Consider the following 25,811-nt stretch of genomic DNA (forward strand, 5'->3'; position numbering starts at 1 on the left):
AGTAGTGTTGTAACACTGACATTTCAAGACTGAAATCAGATGCCAGAACTCACTTCCCCTTAGAGGCACTTTGAACCAAGGATGATTCAGGGGAAGGAGATACCCTAGTCTGAAATCCAAAACAGCACTCACTGATTCAACAAACATTAAACACCTACTATATATCAGGCACTGGGAGTAAAAGTCAAGACCTAGTTCCTGCCCTTGAGGAGTTCGGTGTGGTGAGACATACCTGCACACTAACCAACGCAGCAGAGTGAGGGAAAAGTCAGAGTAGAGGTAACTGAATACACAGAGGAGGCCAGAGAGAAGGAGACACTAAATCAAATCTATTTACATGTTAACATACATAGCCTATATTTTATAAGGAATGATTTCAGAAGATTTGCGTTTCTGCAAATAATAATGTCTGGATGATGAGAAGACAGCTGGATTCTCACAGGTCATTTATTTTGAGATTGGAACAGGGAAATCACTGAAATAGTTGAAGGGCTGGGGAGTGTCACATGCTCATATTTGCTTTCAAAGCTCTTTCACCAAACTGAATAATCCACAAGGTCCCCAGTTGTCCCCCATCAGCATCTGTATTTGTCATCCTGGGGAGAGGCAGGCTTCTAATGGAGAGGGCTGGCAGTCAAGCTGGGCATGGCCGGCAGCAGGAAGCCCCGACATCACGTGCCTCCTAATGGGGGAGACTGTAGCTCCCACTGCATCCCCCAGCAGCGCTCCCACAGGAAGTGGGTGGCCTGAACCTAATTACAAGGAGACCATAAAGCGAATCCAGAAGGCTGATGATGTGCAGATCAACGGGGCTGGAGGCTCCAAAGGAATCAAAACAGTGAGGACAGTCGAGATTGGGGGAGATTACAGAGACCGTATGGTCAAAAACAGTGAGTCTGTGAAGCTTGAGTGTATCCTGAATTGGGCAAAATATCCACTGCAAAGGACATCAGGGGAACTAATGAGGAAATGTGAATGTAGACAATGCTATTAAAAATGGTATTTTATTTAGTGGCGATTTGTTTTTCAGATGGATGATGGTGTAGAGAAGGCCCTTTTGGGAAAGTTGAACTCTGGGGTATCTAGGGTGAGGTCAAAATAGCTACGGCTTCCTTTCAGCTGGCTTGGTAAAAAAGAAGTATTTATTGAGAGAGTAGGGGGATGGGCAAAGGGAGGAGAGAGATTCAGATGTTAATAACTGGTAATCCAAAAGTATCCAGGCAATCTTTTATTTTTTTAAAAAATTTATTTATTTATTTATTTATATTTTATTTATTTGTTTATTTATACAAGTACTGGGTACAGTCAGAAGCACGGGAGGGTGAGAGAATTCACCAGAGCCAGAGCAGGGAGCAGAGCAGGCAGAAGGACGCAAATACACTGCTGAGGGGAGCAGCGGGCGGCAGGAGAGGTCTGCGCGCCATGTGGGACCCTCCTCCTGTGGCCGGGGAGCAGCCGGGGATCGAACTGGCGCTGCTGAGGCTGCGGGCAGCTTCGCAACCCAGCGCTCAACCGCTGCGCCACTAGGGGAGGCCCCAGGCAATCTTTTAACTCTTCTTTCAAACTTTTCTGTGGATTTAATTTTTTTAATTAAAAATTTCCCTGATCACACCTTAATTAAAAATCTGTGATTTGGGACTGCTCCAGCAACTAGCCCTCTCTATCTAGCCTAAGAGACGGGGCCTCTCCTGTCCCCATCCTCAACAACAGCCCAGGCATCAGAACACAGCACAGAGAGCCTCCCTCATCTCTCTGCCATGCTGACTTCCCAAAACTGGTGCACACTGTCTACAGAGGGTCTGCGATCAGGCAGCACCAGGGCAGGCTGGGGTCTCCAGGCGGACTGTGGGCCTCCAGCCCAGGGCTCTGAGCTCTCCAAAGCACCTCCCCCAACACCTCACAAAGCTCAGCTGGTAGTTAGGGGGCACTCAGGAGTCCCTGGGGCAGTTTCTAGTCACCTCCTTCCAAGGGGAAGAGGATTCCTGCAGGATCCCCACAGCTCCACCCCACTTTGCAGGCCCAGCAAGTCTTTGTCTCCCTACTTTCTGGATTTCCTCTAAGCAAAGAGAGGGCAAGACCCCAGTAGGTGTTGGTGAATCAGGCAGATGCACAGGCAAGTCTTTTCCAGAACTCTTGAACTGTTAGGGGGAATATGATGTCCTAAAGCTAATTCCATACAGGCTTTGTGGACTCCAGCCCCACCCCAGGCCAAAGCCAAAAGACTCTGGGAATTACAAATCCCATCACCACCAAAGGGAAGGTGGCTGGAACCTGAGGGTGGGGTTAAGCAGCCAGGTTTGGTAAAACCAGACACATGGGCTTTGGAGAGGATCCCCCATTTTGGCTCTCCACCAGCTCACCAGTTCCGCCAGCTCTGAGAGTGCCTTTGGGTTTCCAGGCCTGCGATCGGGTAGGACGCGTTAAGACTTTATTTCCCTATTTTCTCCCTGAGTTGTACATTTCCTTAATTCCCTTTCCCTTGTAAATAAACCTTTTATTAACCTTTTGTGTGTGACTATAGTGGAGTATTAATAAGTCCCTTTTAAGCGCACAGGTGAGGACCCACAGCCAGGAACCCATTTTATATCGGGGTTGCTCCGTAACAGAACCTAGAGCAGCAGGGCCTCGGAGATTGTTTCAGACGCACTGGGGCCTTTTTTTGTTAAAGGAACCCAATGCAATGCATGTGCTGTTGTTGTAGAGCAACCCCGATACAAAACGGGGTGCCTGACTGTGGGTCCTCACCCGCGCGCTTAAAAGGACTTATCAATGCTCTACTGCAGGCACACGTGAAAGGTTAATAAAAGGTTTATTTACAAGGGAAGGGGAAATGAGGAAATATACAGCTCTGGGAGAAAAGCGGGAGACAAAGTTTTAAATGAGTCCTACCCGATCCGCCGATCTGGAACCCCAAAATGGCGCTCTGAGAGCTGGCCGCCAGCCAGGAGCGGTGAAGCCGGGAGGCGAGCGATCGCGAGCCAGAGAGCCCTAGGCCCACGTGTTTGGTTTTTTATATCCAACCTGGCTGCCCAACTCCACCCTCAGGTCCCAGCCACCCTCCCCTTGGTGGTGATGGGATTTGTCTTCCCCAATGTCCTGATGGTTTTTAGTCTGGAGTGGGGGTGGAGTCCACAAAGCCTGTATGGGATTAACTCAGGACATCACTTCCCCCTAACACTGTGATGCTGGATGCTAATTTTTTTAAATGCACTATGAGAAATATCTTAAATTGGAGAAGTTCTAATATGGATTTGGTGTTCTCAGGAATGATAGTGGTGTGTTTGATGGAAGTTTAGAGTTGAAAATTTTAGATGGAAGGTCTCACAAGGAATTGAACCAGAGTTTGGGGTAGGGATGATGAACAAGTCTTAAACCAAACTGGCGATGGAAGTTTCCAGGTATCTGGGGTAAGGGCAGAAAGGATTATCAGTTACAGAAAACCAACACAACCTGACCCCAGAGCAATGAATTCCACAGTAATTTCATGAATCTGAGTGCGTGTGTGGGGTGATTCAGAAAGGATTATCTGTTCCAGAAAAACAACCCATCCAGACCCCAAAGGAATGTATCACCCCCAAAGAACACTACATAAGGGCACCCCTTGCTCTGGCAAAATGAAGTTCTTGCCCCTAAGTCTGCCCACCTGTGTCTATGCAGCCACTTCTTTTCTCCTCCACCCCCCTACCCCACCCCACCCCCTCCAGCCTTTCTTTTTCCTAATAAACCATTAAAATGCAGGCTTTGCTTGCTTGTGTCTGTACAAACATCTTTTTCCTTAAACTCGCCATGTGTCACTGAAGGGGAACATTGCCAAAATCTTTCTCAGAAGGACCCAAGGACCCTACTCTCTGAGCCCCATCATCTGGACCCCAACATGGTTATAGTCAAGCATTTTTTAGGAGATGCAAGCTGGGATATTAGGAATGAATTGTCATCATAACTGCAACTTTCTCTGATATGTTAAAATGTTAAAATTATTGATTCTGGTTCAGGTGTTTTCTGCAATTAAAAAAGTGGAGAAAGCAAGCAAGATCCAGGTTCCAGTTTTTCCAAGAGGAGATCTGTTTACAGGTCTGAGTCTCCCTTTAGCCTAGGAAGTCTCAGTGACCCATGGCCAGGAACCCGCTCACCAGATGCTGGGGGCGGATAGGCTCCTCTGGAATTAATGTCCCAACCAGATGTTTCATTAACTTCTAAGTTGGGCTAAATATAGGCTGTCATGGGAAGCTACCTATGACACAGGCAAGTGAGCCTGCAGGAAGACCGGCCCCAAGGCAGCAGGACCAGGCCCTGCTGAGCAGATGGAGGGGCCTGGAGAAAGGGCGAGAGGGGTCACTCTCACCTAAATCCCCTCCTTTGCTTTACAAAAGTTAGGACGAGGGAACACATACACTACAAGGCAATGTGGTGATGAAATCCTGGTGCTGAAAGTGCCAGCAGTGAGCGGAGGCAAAGGCCTAGTGACTGTGACCTTGTTAGGCCACTCCCCTGGGGGGCTGGGTTGGTGTGCCGGGTTAAAGGGCACTCACCAGCTGCAGTAACTCCCACTGAGGAGCTGGTGACCTTGCACAGGTCACTCCCTCCCTGCTGCTAAACAGGAATAGTAACTCCAGCCCAGCGGTCACTCAGGGGAGCCCTTGAGATGGGCAAACCACACCCTGCAGCTGCAGCAAGTGAGAACCCCCAGGCTATCTGTAAACATCAGCAGCTATAAAGACTGTATCTAAGCGCTATTTCACATGTCTAAGCGCTATTTTTCTTAAAATTGACGGACTTTTCTTACTAAAGTAAGTATGGTCCTCATTTAGCCTCCTGGCATCTATGAAGCCATAGATTTGAAATACTAGTTATTTTCTTTAATATATATTATACTTAATGTACAGGTATTAAATTTTAAAATATTCCCCCATAGACCACCTAAAATCATCTTGGGGAACCACCAGGAATAACCAGTTAGACCCCAACTGAAAGTCCAAGTCGCACCCTAACTGTCCCCAATGAGGGGCTCCCTAACCTCTCTGAATCTCACTGGAAAATGGGCAGTAACAGTGTTATAGGGCAGCCCCGATACAAAACGGGTTCCTTTCCCCCTAACAACAGCACTGCCTCTTAGGGCTGGAGGGTTAAAATTAAGAGAACGCCTAGAAAACTCAGTCCCATACCACAGGAAGGGCTTGACAGTCGTTAGTTTTAAAAACACAAAAGAGGAGGAAGCAGAAGGCGAAACCAGACTAGATAGGGGGCAGCATCTGGGGGTTTCCTGATGGCAGAAGGAAAATTTTCCTTCTAAGTAAAGGCCAGCACCAGGGAAGAACCCATAGAGAAGACCTACACAGGCAAGCACCCTCTTGCTTCAGGGGCTATGGGGCCTTAAATAACTCTTTTTTTATTTTTAAAATTTATATATATTTTACATCATTGTTCATTTTAAAATTATGTTTGCTTCCCCCGCCCCACGCCCTCAGGTGTAGTCCCCATAGAGTTTCCTTCACCAACGCACCGCACCCATGCACCATCACCCCAGTCCCCTGTGCTCCTCCCTCCCTCCCTCTGATCCCTCTCCCTTCCCCTCCCCTGCAGGATGTCTCTGATTTATATCAGTCCCATTTACCATGTGCAACACCACATGCCAGCTGAGATGATGATACTGGGGCAGATCCCTGAGTAGTGCCCACTGTCCCCCTGAACGATGGAGGTCACACCACTGGCCACAGAGTTTTAAACCAGAGGCACTTGCTGTGGGTCTGGTCTCCCCCCTGAAAGGAAGGGGTTGCACAAGATACGCACCACATCCCTTCAAAGTTAGGCCCAACTGGAGGTCCAAGCTGCACCCTAACTGGCCCCAAGTGAGGGGGTAATGCTCTGGTTCTGAAGGATTGCAGGGGAGTCCCAGATGCTACATAGCCCTACTTAGTTAAACCCTAAAGCAGTTTAACTGCTTTCAGAACCAGGAACTCCTTCGAAAGCTAATTTGCATTCCCTTCCCTGTTTTAACCTCTTTTCATCAGGCTTTCCTAGCAAAGGGGAAGCCCCTAAGGGAGCATTGTAGACAGTAACCTTCGACCTCCTGGATGGACAGGGATATGGGGCCTCTCAAGGGATGGTCTTGATGGAGGGAGGAGCTGAAGTGGGCCACACTCTCTTTCAGTCCCCTCCTTGCCCACTCCTGCCTCCAACCACTCTCTCCTCAGTTTTACTACAGCCCACAGTAGGGAAATGGATTTTCAGGGTCCCACTCAGTTGGGGCCCTCCTCTGTGAGGCAACCTGGTAAAGCAGAAGGGCTTGCATTGGTTACCCGGGGTTACCTTTACAGATATTCTTATGGGTTTGGGCCCTCACTTTCCACCTCTCCCTTAAAAGAGGCTACTGTTTAATGCAGCCAGTCTAACTTCAGGAGAGACTATATTCCTAATCGCTGTCTCTTGGTGTGCAGGGAGAAAAAAATTGCCACCAACTGGGCAACTTAAAAGAAGAGAAATGGGGCCTCCCCGGTGGCGCAGCGGTTGAGTGCTGGGTTGCGAAGCTGCCAGCAGCCTCTGCAGTGCCGGTTCGATCCCCGGCTGCTCCCCGGCCACTGGAGGAGGGTCCCACATGGCGCGCAGACCTCTCCTGCCGCCCGCTGCTCCCCTCAGCAGTGTACTTCGGTCCTTCTGCCTGCTCTGCTCCCCACTCTGGCTCTGGTGAATTCTTTCACCCTCCCACACTTCTGACTATACCCAGTGCTTGTATAAATAAATAAATAAATCTTAAAAAAAAAAAAAAGACAAATGTATTTTCTCACAATTCTGCAGAACGTAGTCTGAAACCCTGCCTTCCTTGCCAAACTCCTTCCAGAAGTTCTAAAAGAAAATCTCTCCTTGCCTCTTCTAGCTTCTGGTGGCCTTCCCCTCTGGATGTCTGTCTTCTTCTATCACAAAGTCCCCTCTGCCTTTCTTTTACAAAGACACTTAAATTTAGGCCCAATCAGGTAATCAAGAATAATTTCATCTCAAGAGTATGGGCTTAATTATATTTTCAAAGACCCTTTTAACAAATAAATGAGGTCACAGTCACAGGTTCTAAGACATAAAAACATATTTTTTGCTTATTCGTGGGGAGTCCAGCAGTAGAGAGGATGGCAGGGTGACATCCACCATTCAACCTGCTACAGAGCTCAGTGGTCAGTCAGAAGTCATCCTCCTGCTATCTGACCACTAACTCATCACCTGACCCCAGGGCAAGTTCACCTCACCTCTGGTGCTGTTTCCCTATGGGGTTGAACTCCATGAGTTGCTGCTATTCAAGAGATGACACCAGTTTTCCAACATGATGCCTACACATCAGCAGTTCTCAAATTGGACACATAATTTAAAGGGGGAAAATGTGAAACTTCAGGTTCAACAATAACCACAGAGAAGTATTAGTCTGTAGGGCATATAAAAGAATTTTGCAAAGGAAAACAAAATTCTAGAACCAGAAACTCCCTTTCCTCTCCCCAGAAATACATCCTGGTTCCTTGAAGACCAGGCTCCCACACAGTCTCCCACATGCCCAGTCTGGGATTTCCCACATCTCCCAGCCTTTCCTCTCCCAGATGGAAGCCTGCCGACTGACCCTGGTTAGAGCATTCTTTCTCTTTTGGGGACCACTCACACAGCAGTGCAGTAACTTTCCAGGCCCACAGATAGTGCAGATGGTCAGGGGTTGGGAATAGGTTTAGCACATCACTCAGGATTCAGCTAAAGAGGAAGCCAGCTTGCAAACTGGGTAAGAACCCTCAAAGTTACAGCCACTCAAGCAGTAACTCTTTTCCACTCAAGCTTCATGTTAAATCCCACCCAAGACCCCTGACTCAGCTCTGAGGATGGCCCTGGATACATGCCCTTTGAAAAATCCCCTAAGCCTGGAGGTTTTGAGACCCAGAGCCATAGGGGAGGCCCAGTGACCCAGGAGGTCCTGTCATTTAACCTCAGGAAGTGACCTAGTCTCAGAATCTGGTGCCACCTTCAGAAGCCAGCACCCTAGAATGCAGTGGGAAGACCCTGCAAGATGAAAGATGCAAAAGCACCGAGCACCTGGTAGGTCCTGGTGTCCATGGGAGGATGGAGATTTACTGGGGAGACTTGCAGAGTTCAGGGGGTGCAGGCACAGAAGATGTGATGAGAACTTCTGGAAACTGTCTTGTCAGAAGAAGCTGCTTTCTGCATGTCTAGAGCAGATGGCTGTGGCCACACCCTTGGGCCAAAAAGTCTGATCCCTTGGGAGTGCACGTGGCTATTCCAAGGACTAGTAGCTCCTTCCTACCTCTTAGTTCCTGGTCTGTGCACCATATGACAGGCACATGTGTCATCATAGAAAAGTCCTGTGTGGTTCTAAGACTAGTCCTGGCACCTGGGCAAGGGAGGTTGAGACAAGCACTACAGTGTACTTAGTGCCTTTGTATATTTCATCTTGTAAGGGCCTTCCGATTGTACTCTAGGGTATCCACAGGTGAGGGGTCTAGGAACTCAGCAGATCCTCATCTGCTCCAGTCATACTTGCCTACCACAGTGCCTTTGCACTGACTGCTACCACTGAGATGTTCTCTGCATGTCTTTTTATGGCTAGCTCCTTCTTACTCTTTGTGTCTCAGATGAAATGTGAATTCCTCATAAAAGACTTCCTTAACCACATCATATAAAGTAGGAAGTCCTACCTTGTCTCATTGCTCCCTAATTTCTTCTGTAGCACCTATCACTCTATGTTTATTTACTGATTTGTCTGTCTTCCTAGCTCAGGACTAAGTCAATATTGTTCATTGTCATTTCTCAGCACCTATTATAGTGTCTAGCAAACATGGTAGCCAACAAATAAATATTTGTTAACTAAATAAGCAAAAAAAAAAAAAAAAAAAAAAACCCCACCCTGGAGAAAACAGCAAACTCAAGACTAGACTTTCCTATATTCCAAGATGTCAACTCAAACCTACTTACATCCAAAAGTTCTCCAGGAAATCCCCTGTGTGCCTGGGCTTACCCAGAAGACAGCTTTCCCCTGTGTGTGGAACCAGTTGGTACAGAAATTTATTATCATTTCCTTAACTTGTTTACTCTGAGCCCCACCCCAGGTTGGCATTGTGAGTCACCCGGACAGAAGAGGCAGCGGGCAGGGAGGGAGGGCAGGTCACAACGACTCCTGCTTCTCAGGAACACACTCCCAATGGCAGCAGCAGCAGCAGCAGCAAGGGTCCAATCCAGGCCTACAGCTTACAATAACCCCCCCTCACAGGAGGAGAAGGGGTCATGCACAAAAGTCTAGACAAAGGGTAAAGACACTTTCTCAGCGTCTTAGTTTGCTCAGCTGTAAAGTGAGTGTTTCGGAAGGTTTTCTGAACCCCTTCCAGGGCAACAGTCTTAATTCTCTGGGATGTTAAAGTCCCCATGTCTGGGGGGTGGGGGAATGCCTCTCTGTGCCGATGGACAGAGCTGTCTCATTGCTTCCAGATTTTCCTGACAGCCCAGGAGGCCCAGGGACCTGTTCTCTAGTATGAAGGCCACTAGCATGTTCTGCTCAAGTTTCACTACTTTTTTTTTTTTTAAATGTTTGCCTCAAACAAAAGGAAAATGGGTCTGCACAATGAATCAAGCACAGTAAAAATAAAATTAAGGAAATAAAGTATGAACATATGTGTACAAGGAGACCTCTGGAGAGGTACTTACCAGGGGGTAACAGTGGTTCTCTCCTAGGCAGAATTGAAGGTGAATTTTATTGGTTTGCTGTACATATATATAAATATATATATATATTTATTTATTGAGTTTTTCTTTTTAACTATGCATATGTATTGTTTTCACAAAGGCAATAAAGCTCTTTTCTGAAGTTGGAAATTCCTGATGGGAACCAAAGCAACTTTCTTTTATTCATTCATTTATTTATTTATTTATTCTAAAGATTTATTTATTTATGCATACAAGATCTGGGGTGCAGGCCAGAGATGTGGGAGGTGAGAGGAATCGCCAGAGACAGAGTGGGGAACAGAACAGGCAGATTGACTGAAATACACTGCTGAGGGGAGCAGCAGGTGAGACAGGAGAGGTCTGCTGCACCATGTGGGTAGCTCCCTGGCTGGGGATCAAACTCATGCTGCAGAGGCTGCAGACAGCTTCATAGTGCTGTGCTTGCACCACCAGGGAGGCGTCCCTACTTTCTTTTCTATCTGGTTTCATCTATTGCTTAACCAGCAGCCAGGTACCGGGTTCCTTCCCAAAATGTCCTCCACCCACAGCCTGAGCCCCAACATTGGGGAGGGATCATGGGGTGTGTGGAGGGGGTGGGGTTGGGGTGATTGGTAAAGGTCAGATGACCCAGTGAAGAACCAAGCCAGGCAATCTGGTTCCTAATCTTGATCTGTCACTAACTTGCCAAGGGATGTCATGGTAGAGGTAGTGACAGTCATTTCTAAGCCCTTCCTATCTCAGCAACTCTCCCATGAGTTCTAATGAGTAGGTGGCCCATTTTACTGATAAAGAAACAGAAGTTAGTACCTAAGCCACTCAACCTTTAAGTTGCCAGAATTGGGATTTGGACCCGGGCAGCCTGGTACAGAGTCTACACTCTTCACCACATTAAACTATAGGGAAATATAAAGAATCTCAGGCCAAGGTATCTGTGGAGAAGGTGAGGATGAGTTAAAATTGCCTCTGGCATTCATTACCTTCACCACCTACCTCCTTTTCACTCAGCACAGCCCCATCCTTTTCTTACTGACTAGTGAATACAACCCCCCACCTTATTCTGACACCCTTACTCAGTTGGAAGACCTATCTGGTTGTCAAGGCAACAGGATTGTTGCTTTCTAAGAGCCAGTGGCCACATGATCAGCACAGCCCACTTTGTAAATTCAAGGCCTCGGCAAATCTGACCAGTGCAGGCTATATATCCAGCTCATGTGCTGAGCCAGAAGCCTCCATCTCAGATCCTTGCTAGTAAGACCCAGTGGTGCTCGACCACCACAGTGCAGCAACCCCAGCCCCAGCATTTGTAAGAGGAGCCCACAACCCAGCAATGAAAAGTAGTCATGTAAATGGATCTCTAGGATACCCTGTGGTCAGTGCTAAAATTAGAGGTGTGTCCCCAATGGGCTGAGGGCACATGTGTCAGAGTGATTCACCCTGCCTGGTGGAAAGAGGAGACTCCAGGTGCCTCTGGGTGAGCTCATTTCTCCTGGAAACAGCTTCAGCGACCTACTGGAAGGAACTTAGAGCTGGGAATGAGGTGGGGGGGGGGTATGCCAGCTCTGCTGGGTGACCCTGAAACACATCCACCCAGGGTCCCCCAAGTGAGGGAGAGGAAAGCATCATAAGTGGTTCAAGGTCATATTCAAACTGACTCACAAGACTGGAATGAGTTTTCACTGCTCATTTCCCCTTGATCCTTCCAATGCATCAAGAAACAAATCTGGTTTTGGTGCCAGTTTGTCTTTAAGCTTCTCAAATACTTGTTAACCAGCTTTTTAACAAAGGAGGATCCTTCAGGATCACAATGTCTAAATAGGATTTAATAAGTAAACTGCTTTTTTTTTTTTTTTTGATGAGAAAATACTGATTTCCCATCGAAGGTAGTGACATAAAATCTTTTTTAAAATAAATATGTTTTTAAAATCCATCAAAAGAAACATAATTGGCATAACTTCCATGTAGGGCCATTTACCAAAATCTATCCAAGTTTTAAATGCACATACAAAACCAGGCAAAGCTGCTCTATGCCAGCAGATGTCCCAACAGCAATCACAGCTGGAAGGGGTTGTGACTAGAAAAGGGCACAATGGGGGCTTTTGGCTTCTGCTGTCCATCCTGCTGGTTGATCTAGGGACTGACTATACAGCGGTGTTCACTTTGTAAAACATCAGACTATATACACTTGTGATAGTGAAATTTCCTATGTCTATTATACATTGACATACCCTTTAATCCAGCAAATTTCACTTGTAGAAATCACCATGCAGAGACACACTCAAAGATGCTCAGTGTAGCACTGGTTGCAGTAACTAAACACTGGAAACAACCTGAGTTCCCCAGCTGGGGACTGATCAGAGAAATGCTGGCATAGCCTCCAGTGAATTCTCTGCAGTCACTGAAGAGAAGAGGCAGCTCCTAGCAGAACACCCAAATCTACATGGATTTCAACTTAAATGAAAAGATAAGAACAGAACTGCAAAAAGTGTGCTCCTTATGTGAAAAAATTAAAAATGCATTTACATTTGTGCATAGGGCATCCTCTGCCTAACATAGTATCTCAAAAAAGAATTACAAGAAGCTACTAAAAGAGGTCTTTCTGGACAGGGCAGAGAGGCAGGAGAAAAGCTCAAACCAATGACTATTCTTCTGTGCTTTTAAATAATGTACAATGTTCTTGTATATCCTATTTGATATTAGTTAAAGCAAAAATACTTTATGGAAGATATACAGCAATGGTAAAACTTCTGGCCCCTTCCAGAGCTAAAGACTGAGATGAATATTAGTACTTTGGGCTAATAAAGCAAGTAACCCTTGGCCTCACTCTCCTCCTGAGAGGTGGTGGCACCTGAGTTAATGGGCTTTCCTGTCATAATTTCCAATTAGCAGTGATTGAGTTCCAGGACAAATTATTTATTCACACAGGCCTCCACCCTACAGTCAAATTCTGGCACCTGGAGCTGCCCTGGCAGGTGGTTCAGTTCCTGGCATGGATGAGGAATTTTTGAGAAGAAATGCTTCCTGGAATAGGAAGTCATGGGTTTAAGAAGGCAATTTCAAATGACTAAAGAGGAAGGGTTTCAAATTCTGAGACTCACTGCCCTAAGAGAAGCAAAGGAGGAGCCCTAGAATGGGATAATAACAGAACAGGGTCTTGAGAGTTCAAATTTTGTTTTAACTGCATAACTTTATTTTGTATAGTGCTTGGCTTGTCCACCTGTCACTGTCCCCAAATCACTAATCCTAAAAACAATCAATCAATATGGGGCAAGATATCAGTCCATTTCACAGAAGGAAAATGGAGTTTTAAAAAAAGGTCATGTCATTTTAAGAAAATTACATATTGAAGAAAGGGTAAAACCAGAAACCTAATAGGTGGGGACTATTCTTCACCTTGTGACTCCTGGTCTTCCCTTATTTTCCCACCTTCTCCATACCACTCATTACCCTTACCCTTCACTCTTTTAACTCTGACCTTTGGAGGCCGGGAAAGCATTTGGACAGGCAAAAAATACCCGAATTAGAATCCAGGACTCTGAAACCATCTTGCCCAGCAGTTTTCAACCCCAATGATACACTAGAATTGCCTGTTTAAATAAACCCCTATACTAGAGACCAGACATCTATCTGTAGATTTTTTTTTTAATTTTCTAGTTGATTCTCAGAATGTTAGCTCAAATCAAATCATCCCATCAAATCTCTCTGGGTTTTCACTATAGTCCAGGCTTCATCCTCTGGCCCAAGTATACTTCATAACTTGTCCACATCACACAGAGTCAAAACACTGCACAGAGTCAAAATTGGGCTCAGCCTAATTTCCTAGAGGGATAAGTCAGTTAATGACCTTCAGCCCTCTGAGAAGAAAGTGACTTGCCTAAAAGCTCCCTGAGCAGTAACAGAAAAGGTTAGAGTCTGGATCTCTTGGAACGAGATCAATAGGGAAGGTCACATCTGCAGCGCAGTCACATGGAAAACTAGGACTGATGGCACATCTAGCTCTGCTAGCAGAATAGACCCCACGAGAGGCTAAGGAGGAGACCATTGTGTTTGAGAGGGATAATGTAGGGGATCCCTCTGGGGTCCCTTGGGCAAGTCAGCTCTGAGGCATATTGAGAACAGGGAACTATTCTAGAGTGGCAGGGTTGGGGCAGACCTGTGGAAAGCTGTCCCAATTTCTAGATAGAAATGCAGCTTAGTCTGAAATTTCCATAAAGAAATCCAGTCTCTTTGGTCACCTTACCATGGGGGTCTAGCTTCCCTGCTAGTAATAATAATACTGATAATGATAATAAATAATAGCTCATACTTCCTGGATTTTTTTCCCCATGATAGGCACTGAACTTGGCACATTTCATAATCTCCACAGATGTTCTAAACTTTGAGTATAATTACCGTCTCCATTTACAGATGAAACTGTGGTCTAGAGAATTGTAACTTCCCTAAGATCACTGAGCTTGCAAAGTGGTACTGTTAGGGGGAAATGATGTTCTGAGCTAATCCTATACAGGCTTTGTGGACTCCATCCCCACTCCAGACTGAGACACAGGGCAAGCTAGGAATTAGGCAGTTCTAGGGACACTGCAGGAGGATACCTTGGAGAATTGAAGAAGGCTTCAGAGATAAGGGCAGCAAGAGGAGTGTAACTAATTCCACCTGGAAAAACAAACATCCCAGGACCAAGAACAACATTGTTAACGCTGGCCTTGGTTTTCTTCAGGTGATAAAGGGAGGTAGAGATTGGAGAAATGGAGAGTGGTTTAATTTATGGACAACTTAGAAGGGCAGCTGTTTAACTTCAATGCAGGGATGCCCATGCAGAGGACTGGGCCATAAAGATAAAGATGCAACAAATGGGGAAAGGGAAAGCTGTTAGATAAGGAATGTGAAGATCCCCCACTCAGTAGCAAATTAAGTGAGACAGCCAAGAATTAACCAATCACAAAGAGACTGGTGGAGCTTTAGCATAATCAGGGAAAGAAGGTACATATTCCCTGAGACACGACTCCATTTTGGCTTCCTCGCCTGGTTTCCTGGCCTGGGAGTCCCACTTTATTTCTGTTCTTTTTCTCCTCAATAAACTTTTTCTTTCTCTAAACAACCCTGCCTCTTCTCGCTTGCTTGCCTGAGCATCTGCGAAGTTCCTGTTGCGGCTTCGTGAGACACCAACCCGTGGGGGTCTAGTGGCTGGGGCTCAGCGCTGCCCTGCAGCCTGGGATCTGTTCCTGGCTGGGAGACTAGGCCTGACAATTCCGGTATCAAGACCAAAGTCATCAAGACATTGGGAAAGACAAATCCCGTCACCACCAAAGGAAAGGTGGCTGGGACCTGAGGGTGGAGTTAAGCAGCCAGGTTGGGTATAAAAACCAAACACGTGGGCCTTGGGGTCTCCCGCTCTGTCGCTCGCCTCCTGGCTTCAGGGCTCCTGGCTCGCGGCCAGCTCTCAGAGTGCCCTTTGGGATTCCAGATGGGCGGATGGGGTAGGATGCATTTAAAACTTTGTCTCCCATTTTTCTCCCTGAGCTGTACATTTCCTCATTTCCCCTTCCCTTGTAAATAAACCTTTTATTAACCTTTCGCGTGTGCCTGCAGTAGAGCATTGATAAGTCCTTTTAAGCGCGTGGGTGAGGACCCACAGTCAGGCACCCCGTTTTGTATCGGGGCTGCCCTATAACAATAGGAGCACGATTTCAAGCCTGGTTCACTCCAGCCAGTACTATCCCAATAAGACACAAAAGGAGCTAAAATCCAGTGGCTATGAAAATTGTTACTGAGCATCAAGGAGGAGCCAACGACCTTTCCCAACGTGGAATTCTCCCAACCAAGCCACAGACAAGCCGTGAACATTCTCTTTTGACCAACGAGGAAGCCTAGGCGCAGTGGGGGAAGCATCTTGCTCAGGGGTATCGGTAAGTAAACAGTAAACAGTGGGGCCAGGACTGAGGATCCTGGGCTCCCAGCCCAGACCACAAAGTCGACTACTTTCCCACAGGCTGAGGGGGGGCCACACTCGGTAATACCCGGCAGGGCAGGCGGGGTTGTGACCGCCTGGGGTTGTGACCCCCACCACCGCAAGCGCCCCGAAAATCTCAAACCGAGCCCTATGGGGATCACTCACCCAAAATATTGTAGAGTAAATAACGAGCGAGAACTTGAGCCAGAGGTAGGAGAAGCGCGCGCAGTAGCGCACCTGCTCTGAGTCCCCGCGGGGCATCCCGCACTCCCCGCGCGGGGCTCCGGGGCGCCCGCCTGGTGCCTGCGGCCGCGTGGCCACAGCCCCGGGCCAGCAACCTTAAGCACCGCCCAGCGGCCATAGAAGCCAATCGGCGCGCAGTATCTGAGAGGGTGCGGGCCGGGGCGAGGCTCAGCCCAGGGGGGACCCGCGGGGCGATGGAAGGGGAAGGGGCAAGGGAGGTCGCCAGAGCCTCTGAAACCCGGGTGCTGGCCGCCCAGAGCGCGCCAGGGTGCCCAACGCGGATCCGTAGGGATGCGGGCTTTCGGCTTTCATCAGGAGAGAAGACTGTGGCAAAGGGGCAGGAATTAACCTCTAAGGTATTAAAAGTGTGCAAATGAGTTTGCAATAGGTGCGTGGAATAAGGAAATGGAGTTGCTCAGCCTGAAGGGGCGGGGTATTGCTTCACTGTAGGTGCTCTGAACCCCATGCGCCTACAGGGCCTCCATGGAACTGGGGTCCAGTTTCCTTTTGTTGCAGATCTCTATAGGAGAACTTCACCAGCCGGACTCCGAGAAGCCCCTTCTCTGTGACGAGTGAAATCAGAACCCTGAACCCCGGGGCCTCTCCCCCTGGAAAGCCCTCCCCCCATGCCCGTCCTCAGGCCAGGTCTGTGGCTCCCTCCCTTGCACACACTCAGCGCAGGTCTGACAGCGCCCTTCCTCCTCCTGGGACCAGAAGTGGCGGTCAGTCTCTCTCCCGCGCTAAATGTCTCCATCTTGATTCGTGTTTGTCTTCTTGCCTCCCAGGCAAGGGAGCCAGGCAATTGGTGTTTTAAGTCAGGGCTAGGTGGGGTCCCTGGTGGTGATTGCGAGAATGACACCCTGTCCTGTGCCCTGCCCTGGACTGCCAGGTTTCCAGAGGGAAGAAAGGTTGGGGGAGGGAAGGGAAGCAGTGTACTGCCCTGGGGGGTAAAGGGGAAGCCAGTTTCCTGGCACAGATGGAACAAGGCCTGTAGGGGTGTTTATTTGGGGCAGAAAGTTGTAATCAGGGACAGCTGCAAGAATAGCCTAGAGCTGCAAGACCTCTTACCACAGGGTTAAAGTTGTCCTTTCTGTCTTTGAGGAGACAGGCCCCTATTTGGGGAATTAGCATCCCTCACCAGCCTTGCAGAACTAGCTTTCCATCCACTCTGAGGTACTGATCTCTGTCCCCAGGCACACCCCCAGCGCTAGCTCAGCAATTTGCCCTCTGAGGTGCTGGTCTGTCTGTCTCTGGAGGTTAGCCCCTAGTCTCCTTTCCCATTTACTTCTCTTTCTAGTTGACACTTTTTCTGGACTATCTAGCTAGCAAGGCATTCTCTCCTCTTTCCGGTCTTCCCTAGTGACACCCAAGCAGTGCCTTTCACCTCTCCTTGAGTCCCTGTAAGATGCCCTGCTGCACTAGGGGGAGACACCCTGAGTCAGGTTCTGTCTGGACCCTGTGGGCAGGCATAACCTGGGGCAGGCTTCTGAGCGCCTTAATTGGCCCTCCCCACTTCAACTTGACCCAAGCATTGAGGACTGTCCCTTAGTCACATCTGCAAACCCTGAGACCTCAAGAAATAAATAGCAACCTATTTTCAATTCCCCCGCCCCACCCCCACTTGTTCCAGGAGCTCTAGGCTGGGGGTCAGCAGGCCTGATGCTATCCTCGTTTTGCCATTAACTTTTTGGAAAACTGTTTGACTATATGGCACAGTGTGACATACAGGTGTGAATGTGACCCTGGCTGCAGATTAGAACCACCTAGCTTTAAGTGTTCTCATATGGTAGCCCCTGACTCAGTTAAGCCAGAATCTCCACCAACAGGAACCTGGGAATCAGTATTATTTTAGAGGACCCAAGTACTTTCTAAAGCGCAGCCAGTATTGAGCATGACTGGTCTAGAGCAGTCCTGAGGGCAAAGCAGTCAGGCAGCATTTTATCAGAGTGACCACACTCCAGCAGTCACTATCCAGTTGGCTGCTAGTGAATGTTTAATAACTGGCTTCCTGCTGGGAAGGAAGCAAGGAGGACCCTGATACAGCTCTACGTCATCTAAATACTTCTCCCCTATCTGATGTCAAGTTACCAACCTGAGCCTGGGAGTTAATAAGAGGTGCACACAAGAGCTCCACACATAGGGAGCTCAGCAAGCCTCTGCAGCTCACGTCTCAATGCACCTGAAGCTTTACTGATTAGCACACAGAATACTGTAATGAAGGCATCCGTGAAGTTCACAAATGGATGCATTAGGGCAGCTTATTAATTAGCATAACATATTCGAAAGGAGATCTCTTCTGACGAAACTGGTAGAATTCAGGATATGTAGATTAGCTAAAGCAAAGAAGAAGAACCCTACTCCTTGTTCAGAGTAAAAGAATATCTCTTCGATATGCTGCACTGGGCTCAGTCCTTGAAAACCTTATGTCCCGCCGGGTTCTCTTTGCCTGATGTAGCCATCACTCATTGAATCCTGCGTCTCCACGCTTGTCTTCCTCAAGGGTCTTCCTCCAAGGGCCCTTCACACAAGTTAGGTGAACACCTAACAGGAGGGAGGGCTGCGCTTCCCTGACTTTACAAAACAGAACGATGAACCGGTTTTGTGGCTGTTTGCAAATAAATCTTTGTTTTATTGATATTTGTAAGGGCAGCAGAATTTATTCTGAGATCTGCTTTCATGACAACCTGCCAGGAGGATTTAAGGGGAAGTAAGTAAATTTCACCTTTAGTAACTACTACTTTTTATGGAAAAGAACCTTAGGATTGGGCCTCCCTGGTGGCCTAGGGGTTAAGTCTCAGCTCTATCACCATGATGGAGTTCTATCCTGGCCAGGGAGCTACCCACAAGGCGCAGCAGACCTCTCCTGTCTCGCCTGCTCCTCCCCTCAGCAGTGTAGTTCACTCAGTCTACCTGTTCTGCTCCCCACTCTTTCTCTGGTCTCTCACCCCCTGCACCTCTAGTCTAGACCCCAGTTCTATGAGAAAAAAAAAAAAGAAAATGTTTAAAAAAAAAAGCAGAGGCTTCAGCTGTGTCCTGAGAGGACAGGTGGGGGGCAGAAGAGACACTTGACCACGGGCTTTGCAAGATGGGGCTCACCGATGACTTTGATAGGTGTATTTTCAATGGCATGATGGGGACAAAAGCCCAGTTGCAGTGGATCAGGAGAGAGAAGAAAGGGAAGAAGTGGAGACAGCGAGCAGAGACACAGGAAAGTGTGGACTCCCCAGGAGGTACAGAAACATGTGCCTATGGGAGCACATATGTGGAATTCCTTCCAACCCACAAAACAGGCTCCCAGGCCATACACCCGAGTTAACCTCTGTGTGGGGGAACTGAAACAGTCATGACCTCCTTGCAGCTTCTCCATCAAGAGGCAGAATCTCCTTCACCACCTCTTGAATCTACACTGGCCTTCTAACTTGCTTTTCACCAACAGAATATGGTGCAAGAGAGGAGGAATGGTGCACAGCTTCTGAGACCCTGCAGCTAACCCACCTTATCCCCCTTTGGAATGCTGCAGCCATGAGAACAAGCCCCAGCTAGCCACTGGAAAGACCACATGAAGTTCAACCAAGACTCCTGGCTGACAGCCACCAACTACAAAACAAGTGAGTAAAAGTTGCTGAGGTCGCCCAGCCCATCACCCCACAAGCGAGTCCAGCATGACTAGCTGAGCCTAGCCCAAATGTGTCAACTTGGAGAATCATGAATAGGTGATTGTTATTTTAAAGCACTGAATTCTGGGGTGGCTTGTTATACAGTAAAAGTTAACTGGTACATTCATAGAGTCGAAAATGGGGAAAAAAAAAAAAAGCGGGCCTCCCCGGTGGCTCAGCGGTTGAGCGCTGGGTTGCGAAGCTGCCCGCGGCCTCTGGGGCACCGGTTCAATCCCCGGCTGCTCCCCGGCCACCAGAGGAGGGTCCCGCATGGCGCGCAGACCTCTCCTGCCACCCGCTGCTCCCCTCAGCAGTGTACTTCGGTCCTTCTGCCTGCTCTGCTCCCTGCTCTGGCTCTGGTGAATTCTCTCACCCTCCCGTGCTTCTGACTGTACCCAGTGCATGTATAAACAAACAAGCAAACAAAACAAACAAATAAATGGATAAAGCATGCCTCTATTAAAAAAAAAAAAAGCATGAACACAAAGAACACAAATTCCCGCCCCCTTTTTTCCACTTCCTCCAGTTCTTCCTCCAAGTGCTTTCATTCTATATATTTATCTTCACAGGAGGCTTCAGTTGTCCTTCAAGCTTTCTATGGCTCCTTTGGGGTCATCTTCTGGCTCATATTTGAGGTCACTTCTTCCAATTCCATTTTAGGCTCCAAAGATCTCTACTTGTTTTCTACCAGTTATTTACTAAGCATCAGGCACGGAAATGTGCGCTTTCACCTCTAAATTTTCACGTGATGAATCCCACTTTCAAAATGAAGAAACTGAAGTTCAACAAAGGAAGTGAAATTTTCTCCACTGGGAAGTTAAAGCGCTGTGTGATCCAGCAGAAAATACAAGGTGTTTCTCCTTGAATGTAGCATTGCCCCCAAGACACTAGAATGAAGTGAGTTAACCACATGGCTTAAAAGCAAACAGGGGGCCTCCCCGGTGGCGCAGCAGGTTGAACATGGTGCTGTGAAGCTGTCCGCAGCCTCCACAGCACCGGTTCGATTCCCGACCGGCATGGGAGAAACCCACATGGCGAGGCAGACCTCTCCTGTCTCACCCGCTGCTCCCCTCAGCAGTGCTTTCAGTCCATCTGCCTGTTCTGCTCCCTGCTCTGTCTCTGGTGAATCCTCTCACCCTTCCGCGACTCTGGCCTGTACCCCAGCTCTTGTATAAATAATAATAAATCTTAAAAATAAAAAAGCAAACAGGGGGGCTTTGAAATGGGTTAAGACACAACCTATGAAGCTAACCGCAGCCTCTGTACCATGAGTTCAATCCCCGGCCAGGGAGCTACCCACATGGCGCAGCAGACCTCTCCTGTCTTGCCCGCTGCTCCCCTCAGCAGTGTGTTTCAGGCTGCCTGTTCTGTTCCCCTCTGTGCCTCTGGTGAATCCCCTCAACCCCCACACCTCTGGCCAGTACCCCAGTTCTTGTATGCATAAATAAACAAATCTTTAAAAAAATAAATAAAATGGTCAATTAAAAAAAAAAGCAAACAGGAAGAACAGTCTCACTTCAAATAATAATTCCATACTGGTTAGAGTTGAAACTTTACATAGTTATTGTAGGTTACTGAAAAACAGTAGTTCCATGAAATTTTAAATCTTTTGATACAAAAATGATTTGTCAGATAAGTTTAGGAAATGTTGCAGAACTTCAGAGCCTTTTCCATGAGAATGGACATTGTGTGTCTCAGGAGAAAGGAGGTCGTGCAGCCTTTCTCAACTATATTTAACTGTACAACCTTATCTTCCCCAGATAAGGTCACCCTCCGTGCCAGCCTTCCCGCTCACACAGGTGTTCAGAGGGGAGGAGCCGGGGTGAGAGGGCCTCACGCCTGTGCCCTCTGACAAAAAGCCAGAGAAGTGGGAAGGGAAGACTCAGGGGAAAGGACCAGTGTCTACAGCCATGGGGAGGGTGTCACGGGGGACAGGAAGAAGCTCATTCCAGGGGAGTTCTTGGGATAGACCCAGGACCAATGGGACCTACTGAGGGTGAGCTAAGCCCTCTAATGCAGTGCAGGGTTGTGAAAAATGTTTGATCCAGAATCAGAGCATAGGAAGGAGGGGGATTACACATGCCAGCGAAGTGTGGGGAAACGTTACTTACCCTCTCAGGGCACAGATGCTATCTGTGAAAGGCTACCCTTCAAGAGCTAAATGGGAATCCTCAAGGTAATCGAGTGGAATCATCAAGTATGGTACCGGAAACAAAGCGGGTCCTTATAACTGAGTCAAATCTGCCCGCAGCTGACACGCATCTGTCCAGCCCAAAGGGGACTCGCCAAGCTCCTCTGGCTGTGGAGCAGGGCAAGGCCTCAGAGACCACCAGGGCATGTCCCTTTCTTGACAAGCACAGGTCTGTGCTTGACACCTGTGCTCTGGCTGGCTTTCTCCTTCACAACTTCTTGGAGCCCCCTCACCAGTGCTGTGAGGCAGGTTGGTAGGTGTTCGTATGCCCCAAAATGAAGGGAGACAAGTTAAAACACTCTCCCAGGTCACAGAAGGACTTAGCAGTAAACCAAGACTTGGTGATTCAAGGTGTATCAAAGCTGAATCTTAGACATCGTTGTGACCAAGCCCCTTGTGAATGGACAGAAACTCAGCTACCGGAGGCCAGCAGCTCGCCGGTGGGTGTGTGCTTGGAGTCCTTTTCTTCATGTGTGCTCTATTGCCCAAAAAAGTGTTTTCAAAAGAAAAATGTTCTCTTATTTTACTTTGCATGTCCTTGGTGATTACTGAGGTCTAGTGTACTTTTACATGTCGATTAGCCATGTCTGGTTCTATAAATTTCTTGGTTTTATCCTTTGCACATTTTCCAATCAAGTAATAAGTTCATTTAAACAGATGATGGCCAAGGGCTGACAGGCTGAGGAAATGACTTTCCCTCTCTCATCCCCACAGGGAGGAGCCCTTCGAGCTGAGGACAATCCATTCTTGTCTCACGGAGCTTTGACAGAGGAAGGGTCTCGGAGCAGGGCTGGGCTCAGCCAGGGGCTGAGGTAGGGGCTCAGGTAGGGGCTCAGCCAGGCATTTAGAGAAAACAGCCTGGGGACACCCCGATGGATGTGGTAATGGTCAGGCCTGCACGACGCACTGGGAGCGGTGGGGTGCCTGGACCTCATGGCCACAGCAGGAGCCTCATCCCTTACTCGCAAAGGCAGAGTAGCTGCTTCAAAGTAGACTGGGTGCTGCTGGGGAAGGGGAGCCTCAAGGAGCCTGCTGGGCTTCCAGGGCAGTTTGAGGGTATGAAGAACAGGGGTCTGAGGGACACAAGTGAGGTCTGGTCAGGATCCTGTAGCTATTGAGGAAGGGATGGAAGGCTTTTACAGAAAATACATGGATCTGCTCATCTCTGCCATGAACATTAACAAACCACAGCATCTGGCATGTGCTGGTTGCTATGGGACCCCCTTTTAAGGGTGGAACTTGACAGTGTACATCTTGCAAAGTGCTTTCTCCCACATTTCAGAGCACTTACCACCCCCTGATCAATTTGGAAATCACCCCTTTCTCACACTGGATTGTTGACTCCATGAGGAAGAAACATCTTGACCACCAGGTACCTGAGTGGCTAACTGCTAGGGCATCTGGCACATGGAAGTCACAATCCGCTGTCCCTTTGGCCATTTCAGGCTGAAGAGTCTGTCCTTTCTCAGGCCTCCACTCACCCGGGGATTTGATGAGACATTTGTTGGGTCACAGGGAGGGGCCGTTCTCTTCTCCTGGACTTTCTGACTCCTCTTACTTCCTGTATTTTCCCTCAGGCCTTTCGACTTCCTCTTTCTGTTTGCTGAGGCGCTCAGCCCAGCCAGGGCACCTGCGCTCTGTCTTGCGAACCCAAGCCCCTTTCTGCCCTGTTCAGAAAAACAGAAGTCCTCCCAACAGCAAAGTGACCATTTTCTGTTTACAAACATGTGTCAACAGAACTGGTTCCCCCCACCCCCACCCCCGCCATGGGTCGAGAATAGCTTTGCGTGGGAAACAGGACTGGGAGAATTCTTCCTGTTTTAGACTTGAGGAGACTTTGTCTCGGGGTTTTTACCCAAAGTCACACAGCCTTTTGGGATCTGGGTGGAAACTAGTACCTGGAGTTAGTTTCTACCTCCTACCTCCTTCTCCTCTGCATCTTCAAGCTCTGCTCTCCTCACCCCCCCAAATACTGGAGTGGGGTTTTCTCACTTTCGATCCCAGCAAAGAGCCTTGAGTATTTCAAAATGACTGCAGAAAAGCAGGCTGGTCTGGACTTCTGGAGGGTCAAGTGGGAAAAGTTGGGGAAAGACCACTGAGTTTAGGCTACTCCTTAGTTAATTCCAGACTTTTAAATGCTGTGAGGTGATTTGGTAATTAAAGTAGCTGGGTGGAAGAAGTCATGGGATTCCTTAAATGATCTAATTCTCTGATTTAACACTCTTGTTGAAACAAATTAGCTCTCCCAAAATATCCTCTAATTCAACATTGCTCATAGATTTTTTTAACATTATCCAGAGATGTTGAAATACATAATAATAAAATACAGTATACAAAACACACAACTAAGCTCAAGCTGCTGAGCAAGCTCACCCTTGCAGCATGATGCATCTTACATTTCCTACACTCTTTTGTTGTAATGCTAGTCATAGCCCATTGTTGGAAACCACAAATCTAATTCAAGCTACAGGCTGAGTGCTTCCAGAGAAGTCCCACTAGGTCTGTTTTAGCAAACAGATTAGTCACACCTGGATGAACATTCGTTTGTAAGGAAAGTACCCAGCTATTAAACAAAAGCAAAACCTTTTTGGATTTAGCTCAAGTGAATCCTAAAAGTGCCTTGAGTCAACATATACTGTGGTGTGCACACACATACACACGCCCCCAATCTCACCAGTTCACTCACTCTCTGGAGAACACAATCAGGAAGCCTGGAGGGAGCACCCTCCTCCCTTCTCTGACTAACTAAGGAGGTTGCAGGTGTGAAGTACCACTCATTACTGGCTCTCCTGCTACATGACACAGTTCTGGACCATGAGGTATAAGCATCCAGAAAGATTTTTTTTTTTGGGGAGGGGTGCACTGAATGAATATGCAATTGGTGCAGCACTTTTTTCTTCCTTTTTCCTACCTTGAATGCAAACCTGGTCCCTGGAGCTGCAGCAGCCATCCTGTGACCCCAAGGAAAGTTTAAGAGGATTGAAGAGATGCCAGTCCAAACCTGGATGTTGTCCAAAAACTGAACCAAAGCCAGTGCTGCCTGCTTGTGATCGTGTTCAGCAAGAAAAACAAGTACCTATTTATTCAAACCATTCTTTACTCAAGTTTTCTGTTACTTGAACCGGAAAACATTCCTATGTAATGTGAGAATGAAAAATTAAAGGAGTTAAAGAAAAAAACCCTTGGTGAAGAAAAGCAGCTTTCAAATTGGAAGGTCTCATTTAGTACCATATTAAAACTGATAACTCTTTTTTTTTTTAGATTTATTTATTTATGCATACAAGAGCTGGAGTATAGACTAGAGGTGTTGGGGGGTGAGAGGATCCACCAGAGACAGAGTGGGGAAAAGAATAGGCAGATCGACTGAAATACACTGCTGAGGGGAGCAGTGGGCGAATCAGGAGAGGTCTGCTGCGCCATGTGGGTAACTCCCTGGCTGGGGATCGAACTCATGCTGCAGAGGCTGTGGATAGCTTCATAGGTTGTGTCTTAACCCCTTGTGCCACCAGGGAGGCCCAAAACTGATACTCTTTTATACATTTTGTACACACCGGCAAATTCCTGAATTCCAAAGTAAAAAAAGGAAAAGCTACAATCTTCCAACAGAAAGAGCAAGTTCCTTAAAGGAATATCAGACAAACATTGGATTTTTAGCTCCTGAGTTTGGAAGACAAGAAAACCATGCCAATAGATTATTGGGAGGAAATAACCATAATCTAAGAATCTGCCACAATATCATTCACTTAGAAGACAAAAGAAAAATATCCTTGGATATGTAAGGTCTCAAAGAATACTTTCAATGTAATTATTATACATGACTAGAATCCTCAGAAGACACTAACTAAATGGCAATTTAAATCAGAGCAAAAATCTCAAGATGGCGGAAAGGACAGTGGTGAGGAATAGATAGTGAGATCTAAAGGGATGATGAAAACATGATTGGATATGTTTTATAATAAAATTTTAAGTGAAAACTCTTTTTAAATATTAAATATTTAAATATTAAATATCTACATTTAAAAACAGCTCAGGACTAAATATGTTAAATGATCTCAGCAAAACATAGAAGTTTAGGTGG

At 47.4% G+C, this 25,811-nt stretch overlaps 1 protein-coding gene across 1 annotated transcript in view; it reads right to left on the minus strand.

Annotated features, from left to right (window-relative positions):
- The window catches only part of TSPAN15 (tetraspanin 15), a gene marked incomplete at both ends in the record, with an annotated part of 45,606 nt that extends 29,702 nt beyond the window's left edge, over positions 1-15,904 (minus strand). Inside the window, one exon of the mRNA XM_084245451.1 lies at positions 15,809-15,904. Coding sequence (XP_084101577.1) covers positions 15,809-15,904 — 96 coding nt within the window. The remainder of the gene's footprint in view (positions 1-15,808) is intronic.
- Between the last annotated feature and the right edge of the window lie 9,907 nt (positions 15,905-25,811).

This window comes from Talpa europaea (assembly GCF_964194135.1).
Source record: "Talpa europaea genome assembly, chromosome: 10".
Taxonomy (NCBI): domain Eukaryota; kingdom Metazoa; phylum Chordata; class Mammalia; order Eulipotyphla; family Talpidae; genus Talpa; species Talpa europaea.